General features: G+C 38.7%; 1 protein-coding gene across 1 annotated transcript in view; it reads right to left on the bottom strand.

Annotated features, from left to right (window-relative positions):
• syt9b (synaptotagmin IXb) overlaps positions 1–12816 on the bottom strand; it is a 38368-nt gene that overhangs the window by 5216 nt on the left and 20336 nt on the right. The window contains exons 5-7 of the mRNA XM_020645492.3: positions 4958–5078; positions 4614–4785; positions 4395–4524 (exon numbers count right to left, since the gene is read on the bottom strand). Coding sequence (XP_020501148.2) covers positions 4395–4524; positions 4614–4785; positions 4958–5078 — 423 coding nt within the window. The remainder of the gene's footprint in view (positions 1–4394; positions 4525–4613; positions 4786–4957; positions 5079–12816) is intronic.

The raw sequence follows: 12816 nt of genomic DNA, 5'->3' as shown, positions 1-12816 counted from the left end.
AAAAGCGATCTACTGTGTTCTGTAGCTCCTGTGCACCACTAACCAAATGTGTAATGTGATGAACATAGTTTGAACTCCTGTAAGTGTAAGTCTTTCGCACAGAGAATATATTATTAACAAATAATTTTAGAAAAGTACAGGACTTTACATCCATATTCAAGACGGAACTCTAATCTTGGTCCAGATCAGGTTTGGAGTTCTGAAGTTATCATGTGGTTAGAGCTAGGTTCTAGCTTTAGGCCTTACATGGCTTATCCATTAATCATTCTCCGCAGTACTCCCCTGACTGTGTGGATCTTTAAAAGAAACACAAATAAACCATTAGACTAGATCTCAGTCCCTGCTGCTCAAAGATCATAAACAGTTACTTGAGAATGTTTGAAAGAGCCTCTCTGAAAGTGTGTTTGTGTGTTTTAAATCAACACAAATAGCCCTAGAGACAGCAAGAGAGCTCTTCTAGTTTAACTGTTGTTAGAAATATCAGAGTCACTGACCCATTGCAAATTCTGCGCCGCCTCTGGTAGACACTGTGTGACAGCTAGTGCTCAGTTTACTTCTGAAGCTTAATGCAGTGCTTTGATATGAGCTGAGAGAATTTAGACTCCTGGTGTTAGGATGCAACTAAAAAAAGAACCATTTCCATTTATGATTCATAAAGAGCTCTAACTGCTCACTGACTGAGCTGAATTATTTGCTCCCTGTTTCTTCTCTCACATTCACTTTGGGTACACACTTACTTTAAGTCAGGAAATCTCACCATTTCAAACTGCTACAGGTTTTTGAGGTAACGTCCACACAAAGGTTACCTTGTGGTTGTTCGAAATAAATAAATGTATTCCATGAAAATAAAACTGTGCTTGATTTTAGAAATAACCAAAGAAGAGCATTATAAGCACTGGCTCCCTATGAAATCTAGAATAGAATTTAAAATCCTACTTCTCACTTACAAAGCTCTAAATCAGTGTTGTCCAAACTTTTTTTTCTTGCGGGCCAAAATTGTCGCGTTAGAATCGCTCGCGGGCCACAGGTTTTGTTTTTTAAAATATAATTGAAAAAATAGTAAGGCTTTGTAGATCAGAATCAAAAGGCTCGCTAAAGAAACCCTTTAATAAAAGGAAATCAAACATTTTGATTTCTTCGTTCTACTTTATTTGTTTTTTCTCAGAATCAAATCTGTAACGTGGTTCATTTTTTTAGAAAAGCTTTCTGCATTTAGCTCAGGTCATTAAATGGTTAAACAACAGTCCGCTTGTTTGCAAAAACTTTGCATACGTTTTTTTCATAGTTTACAAAAAACAAATGGAAAATAGTAAAAGCTGTAGATTTAAAAAATAACAACAACATACATGTTACTGAACATTTTCTATTTTAGGAATATTGTTCAGCTCTTGTTAACATGAAAAATAAAAATAAGATAATGTGCCAATCTTAATCAAGGCCTCGGGCCAAAATCTTCTGATTCTTCATTTGAAGTCACGGGCCGCAAAAAATCCCCTCAAGGGCCACAAATGGCCCTCGGGCCGCTCTTTTGACACCCCTGCTCTAAATGGTCAGGCACCATCTTATCTTAAGGAGCTAATTGTGCCACATTACCCCTTCAAGAACATTACGGTCCCTGCTCGTGGTACCTACAGTCTCTAAATGTACTATGGGAGGTAGAGCCTTCAGTTATCAGGCCTGCTAGTGGTACCTACAGTCTCTAAATGTACTATTGGAGGTAGAGCCTTCAGTTATCAGACCTGCTAGTGGTACCTACAGTCTCTAAATGTACTATTGGAGGTAGAGCCTTCAGTTATCAGACCTGCTAGTGGTACCTACAGTCTCTAAGTTTACTATGGGAGGTAAAGCCTTCAGTTATCGGGCTCCTCTCCTCTGGAATCGTCTTCCAGCCGGGGTCCGGGAGGCAGACACAGTCTGTATTTTTAAGAATAGACTTAAAACTTTCCTTTTTGATAAATCTTATAGTTAGGGCTGGTGCTGGTGTAGACCAGCTCCTAGTTATGCTGCTATAGGCTTAGACTACCGGTGGAACTGGCACCTTAAGCTCCTCCCTCTCTCGCTCTCTCTCTCTGTGCATTCACATCATATTCCTGCATATCACGATCTGTAAATCTTAGTTACTAACCACATCTTCTCTGGGAGCTCCTGAGCTCTCGTAGGTTCCACGGGATTGTTGAATGACGGCCTGCCTGAACGACCAACCCCACTCTCACTCTTTATGTAAAATATGTTTTTTAAATAAAATAATTATTTTGTTGAACTTTGATACCTGTAAAATACTGTGACACTGTCATCCATATTTTTTTAAATTCTCACACTTTTCATCGACCACTTGTAAAGGAATAGTTCCGTATTTTTGAAGTCGGGTTGTATGAGGTTCTTCTCTCTATGAAGTAATTATATATATATACAGTGGGTACGGAAAGTATTCAGACCCCTTTACATTTTTCACTCTTTGTTTCATTGCAGCCATTTGCTAAAATCAAAAAAGTTCATTTTATTTCTCATTAATGTACACTCAGCACCCCATCTTGACAGAAAAAAAACAGAAATGTAGAAATTTTTGCAAATTTATTAAAAAAGAAAAACTAAAATATCACATGGTCATAAGTATTCAGACCCTTTGCTCAGTATTGAGTAGAAGCACCCTTTTGAGCTAGTACAGCCATGAGTCTTCTTGGGAATGATGCAACAAGTTTTTCACACCTGGATTTGGGGATCCTCTGCCAGTCTTCCTTGCAGATCCTCTCCAGTTCTGTCAGGTTGGATGATGAACGTTGGTGGACAGCCATTTTCAGGTCTCTCCAGAGATGCTCAATTGGGTTTAGGTCAGGGCTCTGGCTGGGCCAGTCAAGAATGGTCACAGAGTTGTTCCGAAGCCACTCCTTTGTTATTTTAGCTGTGTGCTTAGGGTCATTGTCTTGTTGGAAGGTGAACCTTCGGCCCAGTCTGAGGTCCTGAGCACTCTGGAAGAGGTTTTCTTCCAGGATATCTCTGTACTTGGCCGCATTCATCTTTCCTTCAATTGCAACCAGTCGTCCTGTCCCTGCAGCTAAAAACACCCCCATAGCATGATGCTGCCACCACCATGTTTCACTGTTGGGATTGTATTGGGCAGGTGATGAGCAGTGCCTGGTTTTCTCCACACATACCGCTTAGAATTAAAGCCAAAAAGTTCAATCTTGGTCTCATCAGATCAGAGAATCTTATTTCTCATAGTCTGGGAGTCCTTCATGTGTTTTTTGGCAAACTCTATGCAGGCTTTCATATGTCTTGCACTGAGGAGAGGCTTCCGTCGGGCCACTCTGCCATAAAGCCCCGACTGGTGGACGGCTGCAGTGATAGTTGACTTTGTGGAACTTTCTCCCATCTCCCTACTGCATCTCTGGAGCTCAGCCACAGTGATCTTTGGGTTCTTCTTTACCTCTCTCACCAAGGCTCTTCTCCCACGATTGCTCAGTTTGGCTGGACGGCCAGGTCTAGGAAGAGTTCTGGTCGTCCCAAACTTCTTCCATTTAAGGATTATGGAGGCCACTGTGCTCTTAGGAACCTTGAGTGCTGCAGAAATTCTTTTGTAACCTTGGCCAGATCTGTGCCTTGCCACAATTCTGTCTCTGAGCTCCTTGGGCAGTTCCTTCGACCTCATGATTCTCATTTGCTCTGACATGCACTGTGAGCTGTAAGGTCTTATATAGACAGGTGTGTGCCTTTCCTAATCAAGTCCAATCAGTTTAATTAAACACAGCTGGACTCCAATGAAGGAGCAGAACCATCTCAAGGAGGATCAGAAGAAATGGACAGCATGTGAGTTAAATATGAGTGTCACAGCAAAGGGTCTGAATACTTATGACCATGTGATATTTCAGTTTTTCTTTTTTAATAAATTTGCAAAAATGTCTACATTTCTGTTTTTTTTCTGTCAAGATGGGGTGCTGAGTGTACATTAATGAGAAATAGATTTTAGCAAATGGCTGCAATGAAACAAAGAGTGAAAAATGTAAAGGGGTCTGAATACTTTCCGTACCCACTGTAAAAGATGCTCGTCGGCTTGGCCCCTTTAAAGAGAGACTATCCACAGTGCTTGAACTGGAAGCTATTTTATAAATCACTGCAGACAGGGTCATTTGCACCATGTAACCTACTTAATCCCACATAACTGAAACACGAGGAACAACATGCTTCATACGATAAAACATTAGTTTTATATCACGTCATCTCTTCAGTCTGTACTCACTTGCTCCACTGTGCTTCTCGTACTGTGTTTTTTTATTTTTTATTTAATGAATGTTATCCAGGCCTTGTGTGAATTTGCATTTGAAGGGGGAGGTGGTCACTATAGAGATGAAATCATCTTCCAAGCTGGCATGTACCGATATACACACAGTTGCCCATACCTCTATGAGAGGATGCCAGTGTGCAATTGGTTTCCGTGGATATGTCAGCATCTCATTCCAGTGGTCTCGCCCAAGAGTCTCTGCCTCACTTCCCACTTTGCAAACCCCAATCACTTCATTATGCCCGACCCTGCAGAATGAAAAGAATAGTTTATGAAGATGGAAAATGTTGTATTTGGTAGCTTGCTGTATATGCAGTTGAGACAATAAGTTACTCACCGATCATAGTCCATGACAGCTATGAGCAGGCTGATCTGGTCAATGTTCTCAGGAGGAACATCAAACACGATGGCTTCATTGTAGACTGGGTTCAGAGTGTTACGTTTGGTTGATGTCTTCCTTTTTTTTAACCTCCGACCATCACACATCAGGGACACTTTAACATATGGATCTGAAGAAAAGTGAAATGTGGCCAGTCCAGTTAGGTTATGTCAAAATATCTAAGTATTAAATCTAAGTAAAAAATCATTTTGACACACATTAATAAAAAACAATCTTCAATCCCTTATATGCAAAATTGACAATTTCACCTCTCTGTGGAAACATTATCAGTCAGCACACACCTGAAGCTCCAGTGATGTCCATGGCTTTGAGATTTCTTGCTTTGATCATGGTGATGGTGAGCCGACCAGCCGTGGGAAGATAGCACAATGAGAACATCAGCTCTCCCAGGTCCACATTGTCCTTTAAAGAAAGATAGAATGAGATGAAACCCTGATGTAAAGTTCTGTCTTACATTTTTGAGAGAAGCTGTCATTTCTGATGCCATTATTCTTTCAGGAGTAGAGAATCATGAGAGGAGTATTACCCTCTCAAAGCATCGGATCATTTTATTAATTTACCGTTTAATAAAATCTGGATGTTTCAAAGATTTCCTATGTTCAGAAGGTTGATCTCCAAAAAAGTCAGCAAACACACGGATCATTTATTCAGGTGCTGAGTCATCAAAAAAACACACTTAATATGATGCACAAAGACTGGCAACACCATGGCTCCCAAATATATACTTATTTATTTGCAATATGCACACCTGGTGAAACATTGTGTTCTTTAATGCATAAAGCAAATAAATATGTAATGACAAACGTTTTTAGATTTTTGCCTCAAACGAATGATACACTATTTAGCGTATACTTTTCAGAGTTGTGCAAGCTCCCATTTTTCCTACTACTCTAGTGGATCTAGCATTATTTTTTGCTTACTTTTTTTTCTCCAGCAAGAATATCAGTGCTTTCACATCTTGTCTAATGTACACATGTCAACCTCCTTCCCCAATTAACACATCTGAAAATAATGTGTGATGCTGTGATTGTGTTTATGAGACACAAGCACTCACAAGATTTTCTTACAGGGAAAACTCAAATTTCTGGTTTTCATTGACTTCTGCATACCAGGCGGATTGTTTCCATAAATGAAATCAAAAACTCTCCTATGCTACAAATAATTCAGCTGCTGTATGTTTCAACAGACAAATATGTGAAACAAGATATAAAAAAAGTTGGATGTGTCTTCATGAATTCTCTTCAGTGAGTGATTTAAACAGGTTAATGTGTTATTAGTATATCGTAACATGATGAGTCTTCACCTGAACACACACACACACACACACACACACACACACACACACACATACAGACACACACACACACACACACACATACAGACACACACACATACAGACACACACAGACACACACGCACACAGACACACACACACACACGCACACACACACACACACACACACACACACACACACATACAGACACACACACATACAGACACACACAGACACACACGCACACAGACACACACACACACACACACACACACGCACGCACGCACACACACACACACACACACACACACACACTCACACTCACACTCACACACACACACACACTGGTTTTGGTTGGTTGACTACAGTCCTGTTTTCTTTTGTCTCAAAAAAGCAAGGCCCCACATTGTCCCCAACCACACCAGATTTCCAAACCATCACACACACCTATAGGTGCTAAGAGGGGCACAAACACATTTACTAGTGCTGAGGTGTTGTTAAATTCTTTTTTTTAAATTGTAAGTTCTAGAGTCTAATTTCTTATTCAATAGTTATTGAAAAAAATAATATTAACTTAGGAATTAAAAAATCATACTTGAACTCAAAAACGTAATGCACAGCTTATCTGATTTGACAAAAAAATCAAGTTCATATCCTGTCAGCAAGAGGGCAAGCAGGATAACGCAACATTGGCAAATTGGCCTTTTTAACAAGGATAATGATGTACGTTGAGATGAGTCTGCATAAATTAGAGACAAACAGCTCAAACTGCCTGTCATTATTAAGTCAGGAAGGAACATTTGGCTTAAAAACTCTCCCAGGTGTACTGCAAAGAAATCAAGCACCTGCTTTCCCCTTATATGAGGTCATACAAATGTGCATTTAAAGACTTGTACAAACTAATATACATATTGCTGACCTACCAGGTCGAATAACTAACAGTACTCTTTTCGATGCTGTAGTTGTAAAGATACTTGTAAACAGCGCCTTGGGAACCCTTAAACAATTAACTTCATAGTGTTGGCTCTAAAAATGTACAGCTAAAGGACCCTGCACTAATAACCACATAAAGAAACACATTGTTTTTAGATGGAGAAGTGTCACTTTAATCTGTTGTCTGTTATTAAATGTTTGCGTTTGAGGGTTGAGGCATACATTCTGACTCCATATAGATACTGTATATCTATTGGATGCTCTTATTGGTCATTGGAATACTGATTATTAATACATTGATCTTATTGTTACTGGTGGTTTGAGTTTGTGTGATCAATGTAAGGATCAGATGTGAATAGACCTTTGTCTGTTGCATGCTGCTATGTCCCCTGTTCGTGGCAACAAACCCTAACCCTAACCCTAACCCTGCACAAAAAGAAACTTTATTAATCCCTGAACAGAACTTCAGGTTTTCTCTCTCTGTAAAGAACATTCTACATACACATAGGGAGGAACACCTACATATTGACCCTCTGGTTCCCAACCCAACGGACTGAGCTATAGCTGCCCCTTTAGGGATGGGCTTTTATAACCAGACCTGGGTACCCTACATAAAAATCCCTTAAGCTGAAAAGCTCACCTTGTGTGTAGCAGCATGACAATAAGAGTAATGAGTTGATTCATTATAGTGGCTACTTTAGACAGGTGCCACTACTTCACCAGTTTGACTCTGAGCCCGCCCTGTATATTTATGATGTTGATTCATAAAAAAGGATCAGTTAACCTTTCAGCTCTTCAGAAATATTAAGATATCATCTCACACATACACTCATGCAGTACACTAACGATTTTAGACTCTATAGTGCCAGTCAACACTCTCATAAGCACTCAAATCAAGCCTGCGGTCAGGATTATGGTCACTTGTGCTCAGCCAATGAAATTACACTGGTGCTCTTAAGTGCCCCTATAAAGCCAGTGTGAGTTAGTATGGACAGTCCATCTTCTCCACCTTCTCTCCCTCAGGAGCAGCAAGGCTTTATCTATAACCCTTTTTGCGTTTTCCTTTCTTTCTCAATAACTTTTTTACCCTTTTGAAGCTGTGTGTGTGTGTGTGTGTGTGTGTGTGTGTGTTTGTCAACATGTTTTACTGTAAAATTAAGCTATACCTAAAACATAGGCTATTAATGAGTGACACTTTGATCCCCTTTGTGTCATTTCCTATAAATTCAGGGTTATGTTTCATGCTGTGAGGAAGGTAAGCTCAGCTCATCTGTTTCATTAAATAATCACACACTGAAGTCAAGACGCTATGAAAATGTTAAAGATAATGTGTTGTGTTTGGAATTACGTAAGGGATAATGCTGGATAAGGTGAAAATTCTCAGGTTTCTAGTAATGTTGAACCAGAACCATAAGACACCTAGCAAGGAGTTCATAAAACCTGATAATGGACACCTTGAAGGACATTATCCCACTTGGACACTTGCTGAAAAAAAAATACAAGACCATTACATTACATACACAACTATACATGTTTTTCTGCATTTTGTAATTAAAATGTAAAGTTTAAGGTTGTACCTCTGTGTTCCTAGCAATGGCTATGGATCTTATATAACTTATTATAACTTATTATTATATATAATTATAATCTTGCCTTACACACAGAACTATCACACAATGAATAGCAAAGTGTAGCAAAGATGGTCTTTTAGGTGATTGATAGTATCAATAAGAGCGGAGCCGCAGTGAATGTTTGAAGCTTTTGTGATACTAATGAGATTCTGAGGTATTCAGAGGAGTAGCTGCTGAAGGACTGCTTCAGTGTTGTACAATAGAAACTTTGAAGACTGTTCTTGATGTTGTAATTAGATGTTAGTTACATACATTTTTATCAGGGCCTTTGACTGAATCCCTGTTAACAACTTATAATTCAACAATTTACTCATTTTAAACACCACTGCATTCATATAGAATGTCGACAAAGGTATCAAGTCTTTTCTAGCCTTCTGACTACTCAAAGTGTTTTTACACCGCATGTCAGACCTACACATACACACACTGATGGTAGAGGTTGTTATGTAAAGTGACCATCAGAATTAACTCATCCATATTCCACCTGCAGGAGCTGGGAGTCAAATCGTCAACCTTCTGGTTGAGAGATGACAACTCTACCAACTGAGCCACAGCCGCCCCTACATTAAACAAAGTCTTTCCTATCTTTGTTCTGCATGTTTTTGTTTGAAAATAGTTAAAGGCTGTCTCATATTGACACCTGTCCCAAACAAAGTTAAAACAACTTCATAGACTGAAGTAAATAAAAGCTGGGCTATTCATTGAAATGTGACGGTACTTTAAATGTCCCTGAAGTCAGTGCAGTGCTCTACAACATTATTCACTGGTTCTCATTTTTGATAAGAGACACCTCAGGTGTTTGCATCCTCTCATTGTTGAAACAAAGCTCAATTTAAGTGAGTGAAAAACCACAAACCGACAATTTGTGAAAATAAAAAAGTACAGGCTAGTATGCTTGCTTTACCCACAGAACATCTGATCATCAGACTTATTCATTTAAACTCACTGAATAAATCAGAATCAATGCAGATTTCACAAAAGGATATTATTCATGTTTTAACTTGACTGCAGGATAACAACTAAACACGCATAGAGTTTGTTCAGCTCACTTTAAGATTGGAGATCTTGTTACACAAAGGCCAATGAACAGTTCAGTGTATCTAGCTGACTGAACATGGTGAAAGTAAATAAATCACTGCCAAGGCTCAACTCTATGACTGAATTTATCCTGACAGAATCAGGTTATATAGGCTCAAGAATCCTTCATTACTCTGAGTAAACAATAGTGACAGATAAAAGTTACCAAGAAGTTTCAAGAACAACAGTATTGTTATAAGGGTTTGTTACCAAATAAACTTTATATCGTTAATAAACTGCTTTTTCATGATCCACTACCGTCTCAGTTAACAATAATGACAAAGACAATCAGATTTCCCTGTAAGGGAAAGTGCTTGTTATATGGTACCACTTGTCATTAATAAGAAAAGGGTAACTCTTTTAGTGAATCACACACACACACACACACACACACACACACACACACACACACACACACACACGCACACACTCACTCGCACACACACACACACACACACACACACACACACACACACTCACTCGCACACACACACACACACATGCACAAGCACACGCACACACATGCACAAACCCATGCACACACACACACACACACACACTCACTCGCACACGCACACGCACACGCACACGCACACGCACACGCACACACACACGCACACACACGCACACACACACACACACACACACACACCCAATTAAAGGCCGACTTGAACACAGTCAATAGTACTGACTAGGCCTGCAGTGGCTGCAGTCTGCAGTCTTAACAATCTTCATTGTCTTTCTCTAAAAGATCTTCAGCTGCAGGAAAAGAAGGAACAAGCATCAGACAACATGACAGATGACCAAAAACCAATTGAATCAACCAGGTTCCCCTTGATACTCCATAATCATTAAACACAATATGTCTGCAAAAAGAGGGGCTAGGAAAGGAAGGGACTATCCATCGGCTTATTAGATAGTGTGAACATCTCAGGAAATAATGCGTGTAAGTAGATGATCATAATGATTAATGACTGCATGTAAAGTCAAATTATCAGTGATAATAACATAAGGACTCAGTAGTGAGTCTACTTTAACAATAATTATGCTGCTTCAATTTTACATGGACTATTATTGAAGTTCCAACAATAGAGATTTAAGACCTGGAGCTTGCATGTACAGAGCCTGGGTGAAATTGTCAATGCTGTTTGGGCTGTGATGGCCTGTGATAGGATAATTAGATATAAACGTTTTATGTGTGGGTATGATGCGGTTAAGGTAGGTTATGTAACTCATCAGTAGGACAAAGGAGCTCATTTGGATCAGGGGTGTCTTCACTTACCCTTTCATTAGGGCACCTTGTGTTTCAAATTCAAATAGTGAAAAAGAACATTGGTTAGAGTCAAACAAAAAGAGGAACAAAAACACATTAGTTATTATCAACTTGTACTGTCATTCTTTCGAATCATATTCTTTAAATAAGGTTTTTGTTGCCTTTTATTCAAATCATGTTCTACTTTTATAACTAGGTAACCAGCTCAGGTTATCTCTTTTCAGTAATACTTAATTAAGTAAAATATCTAAGATATCCACCTCAATAATTTGTTTTTCTTGTCCAAACAAGGGTTTTTAGTTCATTTTAACCTTGAAAATGCCATCCAAGGCCAAAAGCCCCTCACTTTCTTTTAACATTTGTATATTTTCCATCTATTCAACTTTCCAAGTATGAAGTATTTATATTGAGAAGACATTTCTGTAAAATCCAATTTCAAATACACATCAACTACTAAAAAATGCATAACAAAAACCCCCCTGAAAGAAAAGGGGTTTTCAAAGAGGCGCTTATCTATATTTATATGTTTTGAAACATTTGTGATCCTAAAATCGAGACTTAATTGAACTATAATTGAATTTAATGTAGTTAATAAATAAGTCTATATTGCTGACTTTATGAGTTAGCGTCAGCTTGGCTCCTCCCCAGGGCTACACTTTGATCCTAAAGATAAACTATTGTCATTGCTGTTATTATTTTTTGCCCAACAAGGAAATAAGGCATCCTGAACAATTCTTCCATTAAGTCAAACAAATAGTGTGTAAAGACTGTATTTCTTAATGGAACTATAGGTGCTTCATGAGCATTAAGATCAGAGTCAAGCTGTATTCCTGCCCTGGCAGAGAAACATAAGGACTCTGAAGTATGGTTACATTATCTCTTGGTGTGTGGTACATCACTATAGGGAGTAATGGTTTCAGCATGGAAAGAGAAAGAATCTTGCCATGGCAATCCTCGAATTGAAGCTTATTAAAATTGACAAAAGGCCCGTACTAATTCTAAATCTCTTAACAACTAATGACAAGACAGTAACCAGTTCAGACACTATTTATGTTAGGAAAATCTCAGTTCACCTAGTTATGCACAACAGGAAACAGCTTATTGATTTATCTACCAGCATGCAGCTCATATGTGTATATTACAGTACATATGGCTGTGAGTGTTTGAGGCTCACTCTGTACCAGTAGTTATGATTAATGCACACAGACTGGAGACTTGACCCCCCCCCCCCCCCCCCCCCCCCACACACACACACACACACACACACACCCTGTCCCCCCCTTATAATCCCAAGAGAGGTAGCCTAGTTTTTTTATGGAATGGTAAAAGAAAGATATATAACACTTTTATTATTATTTTATTTTTTAATAGGCTATTTTAAGACCTCACTTACAGAAGAACTAGTTTGAATAGAACTGGGACTAAAATGATAACAACACTTATTGTTCAGTTATTATTTGGCACATATTATATGCCTGCAGTCCAGTACAAAAAAAACGTGTTGGTCTTTATCACTGTTAGCATAACAGTGCTAGCATGATTAGATCTACATTGGTAAATAATAAGTTAATAATCTGATGTATTTGGACATGCATTATGCAGTATTTAGGGTTTTAGAGAAGCAAAAGCAAAGGGTTCAAGGGGACATAATGCAACTTGTTTGTGACACACAACTTGATACATAGTGATAACCCCACCCTCCATTTCCTTTAAGTTTATTTAATCATCAACTAAATACCTCATTTATTTTATTATTTGATACATCCATAGAAAATGTACGTGTGTGACAATGGGGGTAAGGATACAGATGAGGAGGTTTGAATTTTTAGGAATACTGAGTGAAGTTTTGGTACAATGCCAGAACAAAAGTTAAAACCCAACTGAAACTAAGACTGCCTAATGTGAGTGTATTCTCCCTCTTCTAAAAGAATACATCCACAAGCTGCCTGAGG

This window comes from Labrus bergylta, chromosome 7 (assembly GCF_963930695.1).
Source record: "Labrus bergylta chromosome 7, fLabBer1.1, whole genome shotgun sequence".
In the NCBI taxonomy this organism is placed as follows: domain Eukaryota; kingdom Metazoa; phylum Chordata; class Actinopteri; order Labriformes; family Labridae; genus Labrus; species Labrus bergylta.
This window is presented reverse-complemented; position numbering and strand designations above follow the sequence as displayed.